Consider the following 25,217-nt stretch of genomic DNA (forward strand, 5'->3'; position numbering starts at 1 on the left):
ACTACACATGCCAGTACCTTAGCAGTGAAGCCATGGGCCCTGGTGCCAGCAAGGAAAATATTGTTGGAGGTATTAAGCCCTTCACTGCGGAGGCTATTCCGCCGTAGTGCTAAGGGGGCGGCGGGGCCGCGCGGCGGTCCCGTGCTCGTGACGGAACCGCTCTGTCACGGCCCGCGGGTGAGCTGTGCTTGTGACGGAACGGTTCCGTCACGGCCCGCCCGTGCTACAGAACGTTAGCGCAGGCGTGGAATTCGTGCCGCGCAGGCGCGACGAGAGGGCCGTGACGGAACCGTTTCGTCGCCAGCACAGCCCACCCGAGGATCGTGACGGAACGGTTCCGTCACAAGCATGGGAGGGGTTAAAATACAGCAATTATCATGGCTCAATGGCCCCCTCCAGGGTTCTGGGCCCTGTGCACTCCACCTGCTGCACCAATGGTAGCCGCGCCCCAGACTTATGCATGTTTTGTTCGGCACCTGGGAATGAAACGTGCACTACTGTTGACTGTGCTCAACCTCTGCTGTATGTGATGAAGGTTTCCACTGCTGCATGTGCTGTACCAATTGTGTGTGTCAGGGTAGTTTGCATGGATGCTGTCTGCACTCTGTTCATGGTTATAAGACAAGACTGCACTTCTGTGACCTTTTCTGTCTGTCACATGTGAGAGAAATGTTTGCACTCCTACTGCTTGTACTGTACTTGCTCTAAATGTTAAGCGAGTTTGCACTACTACTATTTGATTGGACCTGGGGCACAGATTTATAAACGCTTAGCGTCAGATTTTCATTACTTTCCTAGAGCAAAACACACATTAAGTGTTCAGGTGGGAAGAGGGCTTCAAGGCCTATATCAGAGGAGTCTGTATTGCCAAATGCGCTGGAGTCCTGCGGGACCTCCGCTCGACGTTGGATCGTATTGAAAAGGACATTGCTGACATGGACCAGGAACAACTACTATCGGTCTCCGCCTCATGTGAGGCCAAACGCCTGGCCCTGTTGCTGGACTTTAGGGAGACAGCTGAGCGGGGCTACTTTTCCTTAGTAGGCAGTGCTCTGCGAGACGCTATGGTGAGGGTGAAAGACCGGGGAGAATCCTGGCACAGGCTTTACACCCCGCGAGATTCCGCCTACATAACGGCGGTGTCTGGGCCACGGGACAACTTGCTCCACTCTATCCCTGAAATATGTGAGCATTTCTTTACCTATTATAAGACGTTATATTCCTCCAAGGTCAGTGGTAATTTGCGAGAACAAGGGGAATACTTATCTGAAGTTGATTTAGTATACTTAGAAAAATACATGCAGGACTTTCTATCTGTTCATATTTCCAAGGATAGCATCATCGAAGCCATTAATGCACTACGGAGCTCCTCTGCTCCTGGACTGGACGGCTTCTCGGCCGATTTCTATAAGACATACAAAGATATTTTTGACCCGAAGCTGATCGAGGTTTACGCGGAATCGCTTGAGACAGGTATACTCCCCCCGACGTTTAGAGAAGCGGTCATTATTCTTCTCCCCAAGCCAGGAAATTACCCCGTAATGTGCAGTTCCTATAGGCCACTATCTTTGTTAAACACTGATTACAAAATTCTAGCTAAGAATATCGCCATACGACTGTCCTTATTAATGGAGTACATTATTGCCCCAGCGCAATCTGGTTTTGTCCCTCATAGAGCCACTTTCCTTAATCTTCGCACACTATTCACGGTGTTGCAGAGGATTGACCCCGCCACCCCAGCTCCTGCGGTCCTCCTAGATGCTGAGAAAGCGTTTGATTCCCTCGAATGGCCCTTTTTCTTGTCCATGATGCGATGCATGTGTATGCCAGAATGCTTTGTCCCCACGGTTTCACTTTTATATACTAGGCCTACCGCCAGGTTGCGACTTAATGGTACCCTCTCGGAGCTTTTTGCCCTATCTCACGGTACTAGGCAGGGCTGCCCCCTGTCCCCATTATTATTAATTCTGGCAATGGATCCTTTAGTTCGCCATTTCCAAGAGAAGCATTTACATCGTGGTCTCCAGTTTCGCACAGGCCCTCTTCTGGTTTCGCTTTATGCGGCTGATACTATCCTATATGTTAGAATGCCCCATTTAAACCTGGAACCTTTGATATTGGAGATTGCATGGTTTGGCAAATTCTCCGGACTCAGCATTAATTGGCATAAATCAGTCATCTTTCTGCTCACGGCCAGCACGCCCACCTGGCCCTGTGAGTTCCCGCTTCAATGGTGTCATGATTCAATTAAATATCTTGGAGTGTATATTCACCGTACTACCGCCACCATCATCAGACTGAATTACGGAAGGGCCATTGGGTCCCTGGAATCGCAAATTTAACAGGGGTTGCGCCTGCCCCTATCAATGGCAGGTAGGGTTGCTATTATCAAAATGGTCGTCCTCCCCCGCTTCTTGTATCTTTTTAACAATATCCCATTTCCCCTACTAAGACCTTTTTCACACAATTACGTACATTGTTATTACGCCTTGTTTGGGCGGACAAAACACCTTGGGTTTGTTGGCGGACCTTGACTTTACTTTATGAGAGGGGGGGCTTTGGGGTCCCTGATTTTTATTTATATTATCTTGTGGCGCAATGCTGTTACGCACATGTTTGGTTTCAACCTGATGCTCGTATCCCTTATTCAAAGCCAGAGACTGACTTGGTGCACCCGCACCTTTTGTCCAACATCCTTCCCACAGGCTTCCCACGTGATCCCCGGGACATCCAAACAGCCTCCACCACATTCTGGGTGTGGGTTAGGTTGCGTAGGTTGCTTGGGCTTGACATGCTCTATTCTCCCGCACTGCCCTGCCTAACCCTTCTTTGTTTCCAATTACTGGCGAAGTTCTTGTACAGCGCACACTGGAAAAGTTTCACATCCGTACAGTAGGTGATTTGTTCCCTGACGGACATGTTTTTTCCATGTCTGAGGATGCCCGATTTGCAGACCGTTCCTTTATGGACACTTTTGTAATGAAACGGGTGTATTCCATGCTTCGTGCCACTTTTCCTTCATTCCCTGCTACCCCCGACCCTACTCCACCGCTGACGCTAATGATACAGAGCCCCACTGGTGCGTATTTCGTTTCCAAGCTTTACAAACAATGTGGGATGTCCAGACCTATATCTGATGCTAGAGTGCGTGCTGCTTGGGAGGGGGATTTGTGTAGGCCTATCACTGACGACCAATGGGAATGGTGCTGTAGGGCGATCAAGGAGATCTCAGTAAACAGCAGACACAAGTGGCTTCATTTTAAATTCCTTCGTAGGATATATCACACCCCTGCCCGCTCCCACAGAATTGATCCTAATCGGCCTCATCATTGCCCGAAATGCTTAGCCCCACTTGCCGACTTTGCCCACCTCGCCTAGACATGTCCTAAAATACACCAGTACTGGGTTCAAGTTCAAGACACACTGAGTGACATTCTGTCTTTGCAGCTACTGCCCACCCCGGAGATCGCATTGTTAGGCTATGTAGCAAATTTTCCCAAAAAGGTCAGGAAACTGGCAGCACTTTGCTTCCTGTTGGTCCAGCGCGAAATTGCTCTATTATGGGGCTCTATTATGGGGCAGCAAAAGGGCTCCTTCGCTGCAGGCTTGGCTCCGTAGTTTAGCTTATTGTAATGTTAATTGTGAAGAGTACTCCGCCTTGATCCCCAGCGCCTCCTACCCTGTAGACCTTTGGGGGCCTTATCAGGATTACATTGACCATTGACAGGAAGCGGGCTGGGCACGACACACCAGTCGCAGGAGGAGTGGCATTACACCTGAGGGTATTCGTTGAGCAACAGCCCCAAACTCGACGCCAGACCCCTGTTCATTTATGTCACTGCTCGTTATTGGCCAGACTGCTTTATGGATGCCATATGTTATTTATTATGATTCTTGTTTATTTTTTACTGCTAGACAATTGTGACCCAGGCATTAACCAGACATATTTGACATTTAATTGTATATATGTTCAGTTCACAGCATTGTCTATGACTATTATATATGTAACTCCTTTGTGGGCGTGATTTAATGTCATTGCTACCGCAGATAGAACTGTGATGTCCAACTTCCACTATTATGCAAAAACTGAAAAATAAAGTATTAAGTGTTCAGGTGGGATTTACAATCCAATGTAAATCACCACTTGCGTTGGATTGCAACCCAAAGTTATGCACAGCTGCATTGCCTTCCGTTACTTTGCGTCAAGGTGACGTTCCTTGTGCCGTGCATGGGCGTTCCCATTCAACCACCAATGGGTTTTCATGCAAATCCCAATCTACAAAGAATTGTAGGCAACGACTTCCACCAAAATCTGTACCTCCTCGACGCAGGTGTACCGAGGAGAAATGTTTACATTTCTTCTTGTTTTTCCCACTTTACATGTGTGTTTCATTGTACAGCACACATACAAAGTGGAAAATGCTGCCAAGCACATTCTATGTATTGGAAGTCATCTTTTCCCACATAAAACCTATGCTGTCAAAAAACAGACACCCTTGCACTATGTTGCATGGGTATCTGCTGAGGGCGCATGGCAGCAAAAACTGCACTAGCGAAGGGAGATAGCATAAAAGTGCCACATCATATTAGATATGACACTGTTCTGCCCTCTTCCCCTCACGCAAAGCAACGCAGCACCTTTATTTTCTGCACTGCGCTACGTGACTTCTACATAAATCTGGACATGGATTTGTATGTTGAATACATTTACACTACTACTAACCAGACCAGAAGACTTGCAAAGACCAAGCGGAGCAATCCTGTGAACGGATCACACTTTGTTTCAGAACCCAAGCTGACAAATAAAGGAACAGTCTGGAATCCCTATTGTTGGCAATTGTTAGGGATGTGGAAAAAGAACTGGATTTTTAGCACTACACTGGATGGTCCCTTTTCAAATTCTGCAAATGCAAGTACTGAACTTGTGTTTTGTTATTCATAACCCATGCAAATAGGTCAACCCTTGTTATCGCTACAGCTAATAGCTTATTTAAACTGACGAAGATACCATACCATATCTTTGACCTTTTGAAGAAAAGGCTTACAATTAAGATATATCTACTTTCTTTGACTAACATTCTTTAAAACAGAGGTGGTGTGCAGTGCACAAATTGATCACAATCTGTAATCGCAATGATTCTAGGTACGGTACACTACAGAAAATTCAACTCATTCCGTTTAAATCCTGAGAAAGTTGCAACAAGACTATAAAATGTATTGGCTGATGCAGTTGATACCTCTAATACTTGCATTCAAGAACGACATCAGCTACAAATGAATACATTTCATCTAAAAATGTTTATTAAGTTTTAGACTAATACATGGAATTTATTTGAATTGTCAAGAAAAGTACTCATTGACATTCTTTGTTACCAATTATGGTGCTCCACTGTATTGTGACGATATATATATATTTATACAGGAGGCTAGCAGATTGCGCTTCCTTGCCAGAGGTTATTCTAACACTAGTCTGGTGAAAGCTATTCAGCGGTCCAATTCTGTTAGCAGACAAGAAGCTTTAGTTCCTAAAGTTAGAACCAACATGAAAGCTGACCAACAACACGTTGGGGCCCATGTAATTTCCCCACAAGTTATTTTGACCTTTAATCATCAACATGGAGATCTTAGAAAGATCATCTATAAAAACTGGAATTTAGTGCAGAGTGACCCTGTCATCCGTCACAAAGTGAGCAAGAAGCCCATGCTCACTTTCTGTAAATCCCCCTCCATGTCCAAAGCTTTGGTCAGCAATACCATTGAACCTAAAGTTTCGAGCACTTGGATGGCACTCAAAAAGGGTTTTAAAACCTGTCCTCAATGTAAAGCCTGCCATTTCGGCAGCAATAGGACACACTGTAAGAGCCCTTTTCGTAAAGAACCTACTGCCATCACCAAGTGGCTCACCTGTAAAACGGAATTTGCTATCTATGTGTTGGAGTGTCCGTGTGGGCTACAATATGTGGGCAGTACCAAACTGCCCGCCCACAAACGGATACTCCAACAAATACTGGCAATTTCGGGACACGACCAAAATTATCCGGTTGCCAGGCACTTTGAAGTCAAACATCAAGGCATACCTAATCAGCTCCAGTATTTTGTGATAGATGCAGTAGAGGCATCAAGGAGAGGAGGTGACCGCGAGGCCAAACTCTGTCTCCTTGAAACCAGATATATACTGGAGCTCAACACAAAAAATCCGAACGGATTGAATGACAGGGAAGACCTTTATACCTGTATTTAGGATCAGAGAATATGCCCATAAGACCTGTCCGGATAATGTAAAAACTGTACTGGTTTTAATCAAATTTCTCTCTTTTTTATAGGATAAAACTGAGAAATGTGGTGACTCTTTTGGATACATTACTTGAAACTTTTTAATCCTTTTATAAATATTAGGAATCTGTTGTTTTATATACCTTTTGCACTTTATAATAATGTTTTGCACAATCACTATTTTGCACTTTATATGCTCTAGCAGACACTTTTTTGTGGCAGGCCCACTTGGGCTTTACTCTTGCTTGAATTATTCAAATCAGATCACATGAGTTGTACAATACCTGGTTTCATTACCAATGTATAAATTTACGCTGTTTTCCTCCGTTTGCAATCGTGGAAACTGTTTGTTTATAAAAGGGATAAATTCATCATTAATTTACCCTGACATGTACAACATATGATATTATTATGTGGTCTATCGATTTCCTTACATAGACAAATTTTGCCGTCATGTTTATCTAGGAATGCAAAACATTTTTTTTAACGTAAATGATAGATGTATCATTTGTACATAGTTTAAAAATGACCTGATAATTTTAAAGTTATTTATGTATACAGACAGTTTTTAATTCCAATTTTTAGCATTGACTAAAGATATTGGGATCATGGCGTTCTTTGTACAGTATTTTTACTATGTTTATTGTAAACCATGTTGCACTGTCACTTTAAATTGTCAGCGTGATGGCGAGTAGTTTGTCATGTGATGAAGCCTCCTTGGAGGTTTATGAAATAAACCACACTTTGCACCAGCAACGATTGGGTCCACTCTTCGTCATTTTTGCAATCTGGCAGTGTGATTCTGCCGCGTGTGGCGAGTTTTCCATATATATATATATATATATATATATATATATATATATATATATATATATATATATATATATATATATATATATATATATATATATATATATATATATATATATATATATATCAAAAAGACGATCACTCCATACAAGTAACAATATATATATATATAAATATATATATATATATATATATATATATATATATATATATATATATATATATATATATATATATACGCATATATATGTATATGTATATATATATTTTTTTAAACATCTGCTCTCCCTTTTTTCTCCCAGGGTCTTTCTCACGGATCCCCTTTTCTCTTACTGACCATTCGTCAGTTTTTCTTGATTTGTTTTCCATTTCCTTCTATTTTTTATTTCTGAACATGGTCAATTACACAGTTCATAAAACATTTCAAAACAATTTTTTTCAATTTCTGTCGCAGGAGGAGTAAATGTTTCGAAACTTTACACAACTTAAAGAATTTTTATTTTATGTTCATCTTCCTTAAGTTTGTTATTATTTAGCTACGTTTATTTTTCACTAATTTGGCTACAGTCAATTAGAAACAGCTTCTGGGCGGCATTGCCGCTCAATGTAAAAAAGAAAAAAATGAAGTAACATTAGAAGTCTGAAATGCAAAAATCACATTTTCAATAAATATTCCTCTGCAGGGCTCAGCAGATTCCTACACAAGCAGACCATCAGATTCCGATGCCTCTCTGGAAGAGGACAGGGAAGCAATTCGCCAGGAGAAAGAGCAACAAGCAGCTGTACAACTTGAAAGGGCGAAGGTAGGTTGTAATTTTTAAAGTCTTACATAGTTTACTTCTTATATATCCGTAACTATGGTTGAAAGTTCACATGAATCAGAAAGACATTGTTCTTAAAATAGTATGATTATCAAATTGTAATTGTCCTGATGTTTATTCTGCCGTACAAGAGGTTAATTCCCACTGAGAGTAAAATGTGCTCATAAATGTTTCCCTTGCCTGCCAGACATTTGTTGGAACTTTCCATTTATGTACAGCAGCATGCAAGATAATTTTAAATGTATCCATGGCAGATAGTCTGGATACCTGCACGGGATAAATTGGTATACCGTCAGTCTAATTAGGAATCATTTGCATTGTCAGAAATTATCTTGAAAATCTGGTTCTGACCCTCCTGGCAGTCATGTACTTCCATGAAAGGCACTTACTTTGGCTAGAAAAAGTTTCATAACTAAGGAACCGCATGCCTAAGCAAAATAACCAAACGTCTTTTGTTTAGACATCCTCACGTTCAAAGTTTTGTGATCTTTTGTTGGTCTTCATGATATAATATCCAGATCATCCTTTGGGACTAATTCCCATTCCTTCTCATGTAGTAAGGCTTATAGGTCCATTGTCGACAATTTTTAAGTTAGCATGAGCATCGCTGCCATGAGGCTGCTTTTGCACACTGCACTGCATGCATATATTTCACAAGACTCTCATTGTGATCCTTTCACATGAGAACTGTTTACCTTGCAAGTTCTTTGCTGTGCTCTGAGGTTTAGTCTGTACACAATGTTCAAGGTTAAACAACAATGCCCCTTGGTATTCTGTTCTGATCAGTTACTCGCACCTAGACATAACATGCTACACACAGCTGCACTCCTGGAAATCATGTACTTTAATATTGCAACCGTAACCTGTTTTAGACACACTTGCAGACACCTTTCTGGCAAGAAGAGCTGTGCTTGTCCTGTAATGTGAACATTGCATCTTGGCCTTGAGGTATGGGGTCTGCTGCTGCCCAGAGTTCTTCCCTTTTATAATAAACTATCTCTTGTCACATGGAGGTGGTCAGGTCGTATAGTACTTTCTCACTGTTTTCTAAAATGCTATCTCCGTTTGTGTTTTATGGTATTGTAACAATACTCACTATGTTGTGTTTATGCATTTTGCTGCTAGTATTGTCTTGTGTACTGCACCATAGAGCGCGTTAGTTAAAATAAACATTTTACACTATACAGAATCTCTGATTACTTGCATTGTGGACAAGTATGAGTGAGTAAGCGAAAGAGTGTCTGGCTCCCGCGATTCCCAAGATAGAGTGACGTGTTCTGGGTTGTCTAATCATTGGTAGCTCCGTTGTAGACAGAGAACAATTGAGACACTATTTTGGTATTCACTATAGCTAGTTGGTTTGGGATTTTTTTACGGATGTGGTAGGTTGGTACACCACCTATTCACTGAGGTCCTGTGATAGTTCTGTATATGTGCAAAATCCCTACAACACTCAAACTCATCAAGAAACTCTGAGTTTTCAGGACGGCCGTTACATGTTATCCTTACACTTTTTTATTTTTTTTGCAGAGTTTTATATAGGCGAACTTGACCCGAATCGGGTATCAGAGCGCTTTACATAGCACCAGTTATGTTACATGAGTGCACACATTCATTTTTGTTTAGGCACGAGGAGATTAAGTGATTTGCCCAGAATCACAGGATGTTCAGCATCATTGCCGAGACTCGAACCCAGTTCCCCAGATTAGAGGTCGACCGCCCTAGCCATTAGGTCAACTGCTCTCCCCTTGTTCTCTTTACTTGTTCTCCAGTCTTCTCGTTCCTGAACCCATTTCCTTTTACACTTATTTCAAAAAAAGAAAAAAGATATTCAGGCTATTCACAGATGAACTTTGGAGTACTTAAATTAATAATAATATGCTAGTACATTTTTATGTACTTTTCATTGCATTGGTAAATTGGCCTCATAACATCTAAAAAGGGTATAAAATTAGACAATTCAGAGACTATTCATATACAGTTAGTACGAATAGAAACCATGCCCTTTTACTAATTGAGAGTTTTGGGGAGCATTCATAAAGGTGTGTAAGAGTGTGTAAAAGATTTTGCGTATATAGTACTACTTCCCATAACCATAAATGCTTTTGTTAAATGGGCAGAAATGATTCCCGGGCAGAGGTGGTATATCTAAAAGAACGTGTAATTTCAGAAAGTGGAATTTACTGATTATTCATCAATCTCCAAATGTTCAGTTTTCACATGCAGATTTGTAATCTGTGTGTACACGAGTTATGCAAAGTAAGCACAAATTGTGTACTTTTTCATTTCCCTCTCTATGTAGTGTGTAGATTCCCAGGGAGGATTAATCCGGGAAATGCAGCAAAGATGAGGTCAAAGAACGCACAAAGGCACATAAGCGCATGTGCATAAATATCTCTTCTTTCACACCCTCTCACAATTATGGGTCTTCACAAACATCTAGTGATGCAGTCCCACACTTAGCTGCACATCACACTAACCCTGATTGCTGCAGGGGGGACTGCTGCAGGAAAGTGCACCACTTGACTTTTCCCTAATTTCACAGGCTGTGGGTTGGAAGGAAAGACATTTCAAGGAAAATATTTTCAGCAAAATATTATATATTTGTGCTAATGTCCTAACTATACACCGATGTAAACGGTGTGATGCGTTGTCTGTACACATATATGTTTAATAAAACGGGCATATGTAAACTACGCTTATGAATATAATGCCATTTTGTAATAATGCCATGCAGAATTTAATCAATGATGGAGTAGAAGGGTTTAGGATTCAGCCCCACAGTCATGAATTACAACCATGCATAGACATGCCTACGTATGTCGGGATTAGCATATTTTTTTGTGAATCATCTGCAAAGTTAGTTACACTGATTCTATCATTACTATGCCTACTACTCTGAATGTTGCTACTGCTACAACTATTTAACAATATAAAATTATAACAGAGAACCTTGAGAGCAGAACACGTAGACTTTGGACTCTGGGTCCCTAAACAACTTGGGGCAGATTTACAATAACTGGCGCATCCCCAGGGATAAACGCGGCGTAAACGTGGCGCAAGGCGCTCGTAAATCTGCCCCCTTGTGGTCTATTGAGCAGGAGGAAGTCTGGCAATAAGTCTTGTTTCAATTCACACCAGAAACTTTTCATATGTGGTAAAGTAATGCGTGGTTAAGACACATTTGTTGTTCCGACCGTGTTGCAAAGACAACATGTGGTTCGGCCTTCATTGAAATTGCTGTTTCCCCGCAAAATGCCTTAAAAAATTATGCAGACTGAACCGTATGGTTTATGAATAAGGAAAGGGCTCCAGACTCACCCTCTAATTTGGATCAGCTTTGGGAACAGTAAAGGAGATTTGACAAACGCCGACTAAAGTTTGCCCACACTACCACCACATTAGTGGGACTGAGGTGTAACAATGAAACTGGGGCTCTTCACAGATCTTGATAAACAAAGTAGCGTGAGCCATTGCGTCTGTTTTGTAGATTATTCATGTTGTCTATTTTAGCAAAATATTAATCCCAATATGGCTTTCCTCACTGGAATTATTGCCAGATTTCCTTTTGGAGTTAGTCAAGTGCTGCTGCCCTGTTTTAAAGGTTATAGTTTTATTTACATGCCTCATGAGTAATGGAATAGCGTTTTTCCCCTATACCTTACATTCTCCTTGGAAGTAAACAACAAAAGCAGGGATTCTGAGTGAAAATAACTTCCCTAAACCGGACAAGCCTTATTGAGCACTTCATAGTTTAAATGTAGTCCAGTAGCAGGTAAAATGGTTTACGGAACAGTTGAGGCTGACACAATTTGTTCTGGATCGTTAGCCACGGGAAACAGCATTTCAATGACGGCCAAGCCACGCGGTGCCTGTGCAACGCGGTTTGAACAACGAATAAGTTCGAACCGCGCATTTTTTTACCACGCATGTCGTTACAATGACATGTCTTCAGTAAAGCGGCGTTAAACTTTAAAATCTAACGCTTTCCCTACTGTTGCATCGACTGGAGTTGGAATAGTAAATTACACTGTTCCAAAGTCCAGTGCTTTCCCTAAGACAAGTCATTGTAAAGACTTGTGCGGTAAAGGAATGCATGGTTAAGACGCATTTGTCTTTCTGACCACGCTGTTTAGGAACGCGTGGTTTAGGCATGCACGGTTGTGTCATACAACCCATGTTGGTCCTAAGATGTCTTTGTGTTGCATGGGACCCATTTCAGTCTTAACCAGTGGCGGCCGGCACAGGTAAGAACGGAGGGATGGTGGGGTGGTGGGGGAGGAGCTGGATGGGGGATGTCGACAGATGATGGGGTAGGTAAAATTCAATAAATAAAACTACTAAAGTTGCACTCGCCGCATTATGGTAAGTGTTTTTTTATTTTTTTTATTTTACCTACCACGTCGTCTGTCAACACCCCCACCACACCAGGCCAAAGCTCTGCCTCACTGCTCTTTCCTGTGCTGGCCACCACTGGTCTTAATCCAGAGCATCGTTCATATCAACTTGAAAAAAGACAAAAATGAACCACAACTTGCAGCCTCCATAATTTACCCACAGTGCAACATCATCAGTGTGGAAAATGCAGTGATAAGGAGGTGGGCCGGACAGGTTAAAAAAGGCACAGAGTCCAGTCTAGATCAACGTTCCTCTTTTTGCTGCATTTCAATAATTGACTCCACAAAAACCCTTGTTTGTTGCCCACAAATGCTGGCATTTCTTTCTAAATTACACATTAGATTTATTTTTAGCGCGTGGGCCTGCTTGCTTTTATCGTTCACCACCTGCATGTGCACTTAATTACTTGCTAAACTTGTCTGCCTCCTTTAGTGAAAGTTGGAACATACAAACCTGCTGCTATCAGCCCATGTCACAAATTTCCTTTTTTTGTTACATTTTGGGAGTGCACACATTCTCTATTCACTTAGAGCTCTTTACTGAAACTTTCAAACATGGCGACGATTTCCAAGTAGTGATTAGACCTGGTTGATGCAGCTTAGACCTCTAGCGATGCCCAGATCTTGTTAGAGCTGCCAACAGGTGCTGTTCAATTATCCTTCTCATGTCATTTGGTGCAGTAGGCTTTACTCTGGCCTGGGTAGATTTCTTTCTTGCAGATTACACTTCGAAGAGAAACAAAATCCTCGCACATGTAATTGACTTATTTAGTCATTTATGGACAGTGCTTAATTTGTGGGGGGGAAAAACACCAAAATAATACATAAGAGCCAGAGCCTCGTATGGAGATCACTGCCCCTAACACCACCCATTGCCTCAGCCAGCGCTGCCAGTGACAGTCCGAACACAACTACTAACCATTATGCTCCTACAAGTAAGGTCAATTCTGACAATTCCAGGCCCCAAAGCTATAAGAATGATTTGGGCGACAGGTATGAGTAATATTTAATGCACAATGTATTAATAAATTACTGTTGTTGTGCTCATCTCTAAATAAACAAACCGAGGCACCATGTGGCAGATTGCCAAAAGTCATGAAAAAAGTTGTGGAATGCACACCATGTTAATTGCAAAAGTTTTGACATGCTCAAAGAAAGGCGTTGGAAGCGTGTACAACCCTGGAATGCGCTCCGTGCATGTGCAGAAATGCATCTGTGGAAGCAGGAGCCTCACCAGGTCCCCCAAGCCCAGGATGCACAGCCAATACATTTTCAGTCAACAGAGTTCAAGAAAATTCTTCTTATTGAATCTTTGTTTAATCTGTATGTAGTCCAGTTTCGTCCATTCTTTACATTTTTCAACAATAAGTTCCACAGAGCCTTCAGGCTTTTCTTCAAAACATGAAGAGATTTACTGTTCTTCGTAACTCGGATTCGAATTATCAGATCCAATGCATTTTGGGCACACTTGCCCTTCCTCAGGGGTAACTAAGAAATAAACATTTATATGAGAAACTACAACTCTCAGCGAGAAACCAGACATTCTGCTGTTATATAGCACTTTAACTATGTCAACGACTCACCACTGTGTATAATCAGAAATTTATGGTTGAAAAATGTAAAGATTGGAGGATGTATGGACGAAACTGGATTTCGGCAAAGCTGGGGAATGACACAGGTATTGTTACCTGGATTTCGGCAAAGCTTGGAAATAACACAGGTATTGTTACCTGGAAATGTGCCCTGATGAATGTCAGATCACTGATCAAACATAGCACAGAGAGAAGGCGAAGACATTAAGATAGCTTTCATTACGGAATCCTGGACGGACAATGCCTCTGGTCCGGATCTGATCCAGGCGACTCTGCTTAATTTTGTTTGCTATACTTTGAACAGGCCAAAGGGAAGAGGGGGTGGACTAGCTGTGATCTACCACTCTTCCGTTATCTCCTCCTTTAGCCCGGGAGAGGTGGAAGGCTGCGAGGCGTTAGACTTCTCCTTCCGCTTACCTCCCAAGTATACCTTCCAAGGTTCACTTGTCTATAGACCACCAAGCCCCAGAGCCCACTGCATTGAGAAGGTGGGCAAAATTATGGAAACAGGTATAATGGCGTGCTCCTATACCATCTTAGGTTATTTTAATTTCCATTTGGAAATCACAGCAGATCCAGACACAGCCAAATTGCTAGACTTGATGAAGTGTAGTAATTTAGAGCAACAGCTGACAGAGGCGACTCACCAGGCAGGACACATACTGGATGGCATTTTTTCTAACAATCCACATTTAGGAATGACAGATATTATTCCGCTACCATGGTCGGATCACAAAGCCGTGGGATTTAATCTTAACATTCCTGCGCACCACCCACAAAAAGCAGTAAAAAAAAGGAAACTCGAGACAAGAGCGTGGAATAAAGTAGTGGCCGAGGATTTGCGTGACACACTTAATAAGACCATAACTATGCCGCCCGCAAACTTAGAAAAGGCTACATGTTCCCACAGTTGCTGGCTAGAAACAGCAGGGAACAAGCTTGCTCCTATAAATAAGTTCTATCCCACTAGAAGGCAACCCTCTGCTCCTTGGTACACACAGGAACTCAGGGAAAACAAATTGAGTTGTAAACATCTGGAGAGAAAATGGAGAACGGAGTACAAGGACAGCGACAAGGAGGAGTATAAAAGAGGTCTTGCCATATATAAACAGCAGATCCATCAGGCAAAGCTGCTATTTTTCTCAATGAAGATAAATAGAGCTACTAACTCTGCTAGGGAATTATTCAATGCAGTCACCAGTCTGGCCAATCCAGTGGCTTTTACAATTACACCCAGTCAGGCGCTCTGTGAAACTCTGGCTAGCTTCTTTTATGTGAAAGTGAATACCATCTTTTCCTCTTTTACCAATTTAATTCCAAAAACCATGGCGGACCAACCAGATAACCTGCATCTTTGCTCAACTAACTACCACAGAAACTGCTAACCTTCTGTTGCAGGTGAGATCTGGCTCCCCTTTGGATCCATGCCCGACAGCAATTTTAAAGTTAGCAGCAGAGCCTGTCGCTCGAGTCTTGGCACCCATTTTCAATGCGATGTATAGAGAAGGCTATTACCCGTTGGACTGGAAAAAAACCTCCATTTTGCCCTTATTAAAGAAACCGAACCTCAACACTAAAGATCCTAATAATTTCAGGCCAATATTCAGACTTCCGATACCGGCGAAAATAGTAGAGAGACATATAATTTCACAGCTCAGCCAATTTCTGGAATCCTCACAAGTTCTTGACCAAACGCAGTATGGCTTTCGAGGGGGCCACAGCACTGAAGCGGCACTTTTGAAATCCACCGAAGAGGTACGGACTATTTTAGATCAAGGTGGCAAGGCAGCTCTGAATATGCTAGATCTCTCTGCAGCATTCAACACGGTCCATCACGATTTGTTGATGGACCATCTGCAGGAGATTGGTATACGGGGTCAGCAGGGAGACTCCTAGGATCGTTCCTGTCAAACCGGAGTCAGCAGGTGGAGCTGGGGGAATTTGTATCAGACCCTTTTTCATTGCCATTTGGGGTACTGCAGGGGTCATCACTGAGTCCGACTTTATTTAATATATATGTATCCTCACTGGCGCCTCTTATTCGGTCATTTGGGTTTAGTTTGACTACGTATGCAGATGATACGCAAATTGTGGTGTCTCTTTTTCCATCTGAGGCAAAAAACACGGCTCGCCATTTTAAAGAGTGTATGAATGCCGTAGGTTTGGATGGCCCAAAACTGCCTTAAATTAAACTCTAGTTAGACGGAGGTGTTATGTTTTGGCAATGACCCTAATTTCTGGACACCAGAATGGTGGCCAGAGACCATGGGCCCCCTCCCTGCCCCGAACAGGATGGTTAAAAACCTAGGTGTATGGGTGGATCAGAAGCTCAATTTATTTTAATGACCAGATAAATGCAGTAACCTAGGCCACGTCTTTTGTGCTGAGGTCCTGCAAGAAAATTCTGTCATATTTACCTACAGAATGCCGAAAAACAGTTGTCACCTCCCTCACCATGTCGAGGCTGGATTACTGCAATAGTCTGTATTTTAACATTCGGGAAGGATTACTGCAGAGCTTGCAGCTCTTGCAGAATGCTGTGGCCAGACTGGTGTTGAGCATCCCAAAATATGCCCCAATAGCAAAAGAGATACGGAAGTTGCACTGGCTGCCAGTTAGGAAGCGTACCAGGTTCAAGGCTTTGTGTCTTGTTCATAAGGCATTAACGGAGAAGGACCGTCCTATATAAAATAGCGGTTATACTGGTATACTCAAAATAGACCATTACGTTCATCTGATGTCAAACTGGTTTATGTGCCGTTTGTAAAAAAAGCCACATGGTGTGGCAAAAGATATGTAGTTAATGCAGCTAGAGCCTGAAATCAGCTTCCTCTGTATTTGAGAAGTATGTTGAACCTCTGGCGTTTTGAAAAGCCTTAAAAACTTGGTTGTTTGTGGACTAGCATGACTCAGGTTTTATTCCTTGAGAAGTTTCACATAGCGCCAGGACACCTACGGGTAACAGTGCACTCAATAAATGCTATAACATAACATAACATATGAATTAAACAAAGATTAAATCAGTAGAATTTTCTTGACCTTTGTTGACTGACAATTTATTGGCTGTTCATCCTGGGCTTTGTGGCCTAACGAGGCTCCTGCTTCCACAGACTGTCATTAGGGCCAGTGTTCACAATTAAGTGCTACTGTTGAGCCCCTGAAAACCACTGGTTCAAATTAAGCACTGGTTATTGTTTTGTCCTGTACATTTGACATAGTGACGGGATCAAAGCTGTAGCCTATTATGACAGAGTTGAAGAAGGAAACATCATTGATTATCCTTCTGAAGGATGTGCACAGGGATGTTACAGCAAGGCTCCATTTTGGCCCAAATGGGAAGTGCATTGAGTCCATTAAATGTGACCATGGGGTTCGCCAAAGATTGTATCCTGGCCCCATCTTGCTTTACTCTTTATTTCAACTTATAGGGGATTATTTAGTTAAATAGGGAAAGGATGGTCCTCAGGTGAGTAAACATCCGCTGCCCATATTTCTCTATGCTGATGATGCAGTTCAGTTAGCTAGAACTGCACATGGTCTAAGGCATTAAACAATTTTAATCTTATTATGAGAAATTTAGATCTCAACAATAATAATAATAAAAACATTTACTATTATTTCTGCACCCAAAAAATACCAAAAAATGATCATACTTTATACATGGTTCTGTTGTGGGGTGTGTCAAGACCTTCATTTATTTAGGAATTCCCTTTTACTCTTTACATGATTCACTTGGTAAATATCAGGCTACAGCAATTTACCAGATCCTTGAAGGCAATTTTCAGATTTGCACAGAAGTTGGGCTGTACACCTGTTAAGGAAATCTTGACACCATACAAGAGTAAGTGTTTGTCTTTAGCTGAGTCAGAGCTGGGCTTTGGGGCTTTGAATGGGCAGGTCCTTATCAGAAGTTTGAGAATACATTTCCTTGTAGAGTATTGGTGGTCCCTCAGGGCTCTTACACTTTTATATGTCACAATGAATTGGGTTTGCCGTTTCTTTCCAACTAAATTGAAATGCGACCGCTATTTCTGTGGGATTCCAAATGGTCCAAAGAGGAGACCAGTCTCACACAAGCGATAATGTGTGACTGTTTGCTCCTGGATAAAGTGGGGCGTATTCCTTGGCACGCATATATAAAATACACCATTTTTTGTTGTTGGGAGTATCATAGTATTTTAACGAGTCAAAAATGTTGAGCGTATCTTGTAGGGACAAGGCAAGGTGAAAATATTTTATATGACATACCTTGAAGATGCTAGACTAAGGTTTGAAATAAGCAAACCTACAATGCAATACCACATATTTACTTGTAGCGGTAGGCAATGGAGCTTAGCTCTCAATGGTATCAAATCCTCAGCATAGATTTTACCTAAGGAATTTTATGCTGAATATTGTGCACTTTTTGGTTGTGTTCCCATATTCTGGTAATTGGTTTGAACATCTTACTGTATGTCCATGTGATGACCAATCTCATCAGAGGACATTTCACGTTATCCTCTTTTGTACATATTATTCATATCCTAGGTAATGTTATCTATTACCATTACTGCGTTTTTTTGTCATTGCGAAGGGCCAGTTAGGAGTTGTTGGTTTTACAAAAACTTGCTTCTGGAATGTGTTCCCTGGTGGTAACTTATTTTTTATTCAAAGTGCCCTCAAAATAAGGAAATGTTGTTGAACATTACTAGAATGCGCATTGTAAATAGACGTATGCAGTTGTTGTAGATTTTTTGTTTTACCTACTTGGGTGTTTTTAACCAATTGGGTATTTATGTGTAAAGTTTGTGCTTTTACGGCTATTGTTTAGCCGAATAAAAATATTTTGATAATGTGGATGACTGCTTTAGTCCAATGCTTAGTGCAAAGTAACCTATGTTGATTGGTGACAAACAGCCAGGGACTCCATGTTTCGTTTAGACAAGTTTGGCTCTGGTTTTTTTTCTTAAGACAGAGCATACGTGTTTTGTAGATTTAAGCAGAAGATAAAATGGCTGGTCGAGGAATTTTTTTGGTCTGTTTACTGTGGTAAAAAAGTGCACATTTGATGCTAAGTCTGTTTTGCTGTTAGATAGTCGCGGCCGGCATTAATCGTGGGTGGGGAGATTGCGCGGGGGGGTACATTTAATACTCATGCTCTCCTGCATCCGACAGGAACAGGAAGCAGGCAGCTTCCCTTCTTTCCCCTAAGCCAATTACAACACTGCAATGGCAGTGTTGTGATTGGTGGGGTCACCGCACAGCCAGGGGCTTACGGGAGGAAATTTTCTCCATGTAGGCTGCATTGCAGCCTGATTGGAGAAAGGGCAGAGTGCACCTGACGGGTTTGGGCGGCCCCGGAGGGCCGACCAAACAGTCTTTGCACCCTCAGGAAGGGGCACACCACTCCTCCCCTGCCCAGCCCTGCCCGCAGAGCAGCCTCGCCCACCCTCCCGCCAGCAGCCAAACCCTTCTGCTTTCTCGCAGTGCGAAAACAGAAACATAAAATGGGAGTTATTACCATTTTATGTTTCTGCTTCTCGCACTGCGAGAAAGCAGTGTAGCAACGTTCCTCCACCGTAGTAGACCAGCCCCCCTTGGTGTTAGTCACAAATTTGCCCTCTTTGAAATATGAATTGCACTCCTCCAGACTACGTTATGAAAATAATAATAATAAAAATAAACATCTGTGTTTTCATTACCAGCATAACTTTTTATTTGATTATTTGTAAATAATCATAAATGCACATAACAGTCAGTATAACATTGATACGTTACAAGTGTACAAAATACAGTTTATTTGAATTCATATTAATAAGAGCCTTCATACAGGATAAAATGCTTAAAAGACAGTAGTCCAAACAGAAATATACAGTTAAAGGATCAGCAAATTATCAAATTCGAATGAACTATTAAAATTATACCCAGTTACTCCTAAAAACGTATGTTTTTCCTATATCTAACAGCCTGCTTTAAAAAGAAACTTACTCTCAGGCATACCTCATGCGAATTGAGCTTTTATAAGAGGAGTAATGCAGGTTTACAGTTCTTGCATTTTAATCTCCTCTCAATATTGAAATTTGGAAATTCTGTGAAAACTGTTGATAATGCTTACAAAAAGTATAAAGTGTAACAGTGTTTGAAGTGAGGATTCATCACAGGGGCAGCAGCAAATTCCTACTTTATCCTACTGACCCAATGGAAAGCCTAGTTGACATCTAATTGACGCAGTCTAAATCTTCTGTGTTTTAAATAGCAGTGTGAAACGACATCAAAAGCAGAGTATTGTGATATAAATTGATCTGCTTCATTAGAAAGATATAAAATATGAATATATGTGAATAAATTAATTCTCAAAGATATAGGGCCCGATTCACAGAACTAACTTAAGACAAAATCCTAAACTTACTACCATTTCGGTATTCACAGAAGGCATTTAGGAGTCCTAAAGTTAGGAGTCCTAACTTTACTACTCCTAAACGGAGAAAATCCTAACTTTAAGACTTTCGGTATTCACAGAAGGCATTTAGGAGTCCTAAAGTTAGGACTCCTAACTTCAGTGAATGCCGAAGTGAGTAAATGCATTCTGTGAATACCAAAATGAGTAAGTGCCTTCTGTGAATACCAAAATGGTAGTAAGTTTAGGATTTTGTCTTAAGTTAATTCTGTGAATCAGGCCCATATTGTTAAAATAAGCTCTCTAGTACATGAAATATAAGCTAAAAACATGGGTCTTTGCATAAGACTTCCTTATACACAAGGTATAAGTTGTACCATTACCTATTGGATAATCAAGTTTTGCCTTGTAGTAGTCAATAGTATGACCGTGGTTGCTAGGTTAAAAATCCTACAAACATTTGGTGATGTACAGAGAGACACATTTCAACCTGTGTTGAAATAATACAAAATATTTTAAAAGTTAACACTGGCAAATGTGTGTAATAGTATGGTTTCCTGTTGAACTCTCTTTCGTCCATGGGTTACTGTCTACTCAGAAATAGCTCTGTTGGCATCATCAATGACAGAAGGAAAGATTGGACTTCATTTTAACTCTCTTGTTGAATATGCATAACATAAAGACAAACTCTTCCTATGGAAATACATACACATATCTGAGATTCCGAAGTTACTAGGTAATTTCACCTTTTCTCACACTTTTTATATCAGATGGTGTACTAGTTACATTACATAACCAAGGACCTTACCAAGGGGACATATCATTAGATGACATCAAGGCCAAGACCATAAAACTAGCAAAATGGCTGATCTGCATCCATGGATCAACCTACTGCCTAGACCTCTTTCTCTGCCACTCCTCAATTGATTACAATTGATTCTTTACAAGCCGTTGCACGCTTGAGCTCTGTCCTGTTTCCATTACTATCATTCTTCTTCGCTTTCAGGACACCAGGAGAAGTACAGTCTGACATTTCTGCAGGACCTCCAGGAACCCATCATGCATGGGCTTACTTTCTCCAGTTTATCTTCAGGTTTGAACATATCCCAAAACGGATTCCCTCACTCTGCATTTGGATAACCACTCTCCAAGGGATTCCAAGAGAATGGTGTCTGCATTGAAAACACCCACCTGGGCTTCACCCCCTATCACTATGCAATTTTCTTCAAATACTTTTAGGAAAGCTCAAGCTATTGGTTCAGGTTCTGTTGAGAATCACAGTGGGAAACCCACCACCCCAGTCACATCCTTCTATATATTCTTCCCTGTCTGGCAGGAATTCTGTTTCTTTTCACAATCAGTGCTTTTATCAGTAGAGTAGTTTGATCTGTCTCATAAAGGTGGGACCTCTCTTAATCTCTTAATTTTTCCCAGGAATTTCAGCATACATTCCCAGTCTATGGAATAAGAAGCATTTCTGGCAAATCAATGCCTTGTTATCTCTACATGTCATGCACCATGGGTACTTATTCAGACTGCAAAGCACCCCAGGGCTTCTACCTATACCTCTAAGCAGAATGTCCTTGCACCATCCCTAGTCATTACAGGTTTTTTTTTACCCTGCTCTTCTTTAGTTTTCAGTCTAATGCTTGTTGAATGCAGATTACAGTTGAACGGCTGTTGCGTTGTTAAGCTTGTATTCGCTATACATCCCTTAGCATTAAGGATTTACCTTTTAACAGTAGTGTAACCATTAACTCCACTATGTTGTGCTTGTGTTCCCAGTGTATTCAGTGCATTCAAGGTCCGATCGTACAAATGTGAACCTGTACAGAGCTTTTCCACTCTGTGGCCTTATTATACTTCGATAGCACCAGGCTGCATCCTTATTCAGACACCCATCAGCAGTGTTCTTCTACATTTCTGCCTCCTCTTCAGCAAAAAGTCACCTTTGCCGTATTTGTTTATTTATTTATTTTGAAAGTTTTATAGAGCGCGTACCAGACCATTGTAGATATCAGAGCGCTTTACAATCAGTGATGAAAAATTATACTATACAACAAAATAGAAACAAGTCGACCAAGTAAACATGACATAATGTGAAAAGTAAATCGAAACAAAAGAGGTAGATCAAATATAAGTAACATGTTCTGCAAAGTAAATCAAACAAAAGGGTGCAGAACGATAAAGCAACTGTGGAGCTTAGATTGTCGGTTTGTACCCGTGTGATAAAAGAACTACCAGTAGAGGTCATGGTTTCCTAAGGTAATGATCATGTGAATTTTTCCATGAGAATCGCCTATACTTCCTTTTTGGAAAAAGAAGTAGATGCGATAAGTCTGGTTTCTGGGGGTAGTGCGTTCCAGATCCTAGGAGCCATCCCTGAGAAGGAACGTTCATAAGTTTTCGTCTTGTTGAATCTGTGTGGCTTCAGTAATAGGTTTTCTGCACTTCTTGTGGATCTATTACCCCCAGAGATAGTCAGTTTCTGAGTGAGATAGCCGGGTGTCTTATGGTGAATGGCTTTGTGAGTCATGCAGGCAATTTTTAGATTAATTCTGGCTTCCCATGGTAGCAAGTTCAAGACTTTTAAGTCAGGGGAGATGTGGGACCTTCTTTGGGAACCTGTTATGAGTAAGGTGGGCGCAAAATCCGTTCTGCTCGCGGATTTTGCGGATTTTCAGCAATTTCATGATCCGCGAATCTCGCGAAATTGCCGAAAAATTCGTAAATCCGCTCTTGGGCGGATTTTGGGCAGTTGAGTAGAGGTATCGCACAAACCGGTAGTGTCTTCTTGGATAAATATGAAGGGCAGGGTTCATTCTAGCACAATGCTCCTGTCACAAAAATTAAACCTCAACAGGAAGCACTTACAGATATAAATAAAGCAGGTGCCCGAGTTGAAGCTCAAATTCAGTAACGTATTCATCAGCCCAAAAACAATTGTGAGCTTTGTCGAGGCAGGGCAGGTGTGCTTTCTCCCCACATCTATCGTCGAAAATTAGCTGTGATGCTGGATAGAGGCCTTTGCATCCTTGACTTTCACAAGCGCAATCCCCGTGCAGTTTCTGTGACCAGGAGCTTCTTTCTCCTCATCTGCTGCTCCGAACGGTCTCTGACCTTTTATACACACAAGAGGCATGTGAACTCGCATAGAAGCCCGCCCGGTTGGCCCCAACCACACTCTAGCTGTGTGAACCGTCTTCCCGCCATTTACCCACTATGATGGACAGCTCCCTCCAGGGACCCCTGCGTCCTTTGGCGCGATTGCATAGTAACACACACATGGTCACTGGAGACAACTCTTCTGGCACTTTACGCAGCTGTAGTGTAGGAAAAGCACTATACATTTACCCAACAAGGTAGCACTTACTTAATAGCCAGTAGAAGTACAGAAAGTACAGTCTATTTGTGCAAAACTGCGAATCTGTGAATTTGCCAATTTTTTTGCGAACTCGCAGATTTTTTTGCAACTTTGCGTGAATTTGCGGACCACAAATCCGCTAAATTCGCCTTTACTGGCTGCAGCATTGATGGAGGCTCTTAGTGGTGCTGTTGTCGCTTTGGGGAGGCCACAAAGAGAGATACTTCTATAGTCCACCCTGGGGATAACTAGAGATTGAACTGCCGTCTTGAAATCATTGATTGGTAAGAAGGGTTTCAGCTTCCTTAGTATATTAATCTGGAAATTTGCTCCCTTTGTTGCATTGCTAATATGTTTATGCATGTTAAGGTTGCAGTCAAGCGTTATACCCAATGATTTTGGTGAGTCAATGATGGTTGGTTGAACGTTGAATGCCGTAAGGTGTTTGAACCAATCATACAAGAAGGGCATTTTGGCGGGTGGAGCTATTAGGAGGAATTCAGTTTTTAGTGCGTTTAGCTTGAGATGGTTCTCAGCTAACCATGACTGGGTGTTCAAAAGCATTTTGTTGAGCAATTTGATGTCTTCTGGAGTGTGTAGCTTAAGGTACAGTTGCATATCGTCTGCCTACGTGTGAAATTGGACATTGGGTGCTTGCAACAGGACAGTAAGTGGTTCCATAAATAAATTAAACAGTGTCTGGGATAATGCGGACCCATGTGGGACTCCCAAAGTTACTGGCACAGATTTGGACAGGGAGTTGTTGACCTTGAATTTTTTAGTCCGGTTTTGAAGAAAGGAGGTAAACAAATTAAGCACTGACCCTGATAGGCCCATTCTGAGAGTCATCAGACCTATCAAGTTCTCGTGTTTGACCGTATCAAAGGCTGAAGAGAGGTCTAATAGGATGAGTAGGCGTCATCCATTCTGATCAAGTATTTGTAAAGCGTCGTCAATAATGTGTGTCATAGCTGATTCGGTGCTGTGCCATGCTCTGAAGAAAGATTGGTGATTGTCAAGAAGATCAAAGTGGTCAATGTGTTTTGTCAGTTGGTGGAGTACACATTTTTCCAAGAGTTTGGCTAGGGTAGGGCTATTGGAAATAGGGCAATAGTTGTTAAGGTCCATGGGGTCAGCTGTGGGTTTTTTGAGGATGGGTGAAACTTGTCCTACTTTGAGGATGTCCAGGATGCAGCCTTGATGAAGTGAGCTATTGATGATCTTGGTCCAGAGCGGCAGAATCAAAGGGGTTAGATCTTTAACTGCGTTTGTGGGGAGAGGATTGGTGGTGTGATTGGCCGACTTGAGGGTGCTAAGAATCTTACATATTGCTTCTTTAGTGTTGGTAGAAAAGAAAGACCAGGCAGCGTCGTTTTTAGTTCAAATTTCGGGGTGGCTTGTTGTGGCTACGTCAGAAGAATGGGAGGTGTTTTGGTGTGAGCGCTTGACTGTAAGACTGTAAGGTAATTGAGGAGATCTTTCTTGATATTTTCCGTCTTTAAATTAAAGAAGGTAGAGAATTCATCACATGTAGGTTGAGTACGAGCGATGTCTTGTTGTCATTGAAGTTCATCCTTAGATTGG

General features: G+C 41.7%; 1 protein-coding gene across 1 annotated transcript in view; it reads left to right on the forward strand.

The window, feature by feature from the left end:
- The window catches only part of CACNB4 (calcium voltage-gated channel auxiliary subunit beta 4), a 714,982-nt gene that overhangs the window by 189,515 nt on the left and 500,250 nt on the right, over positions 1 to 25,217 (forward strand). Inside the window, exon 2 of the mRNA XM_086957190.1 lies at positions 7,767 to 7,886. Within this exon, the coding sequence (XP_086813316.1) occupies positions 7,767 to 7,886 (120 nt within the window). The remainder of the gene's footprint in view (positions 1 to 7,766; positions 7,887 to 25,217) is intronic.

The sequence above is a fragment of the Lissotriton vulgaris genome, chromosome 2_1 (assembly GCF_964263255.1).
Source record: "Lissotriton vulgaris chromosome 2_1, aLisVul1.2, whole genome shotgun sequence".
Lineage (NCBI taxonomy): Eukaryota > Metazoa > Chordata > Amphibia > Caudata > Salamandridae > Lissotriton > Lissotriton vulgaris.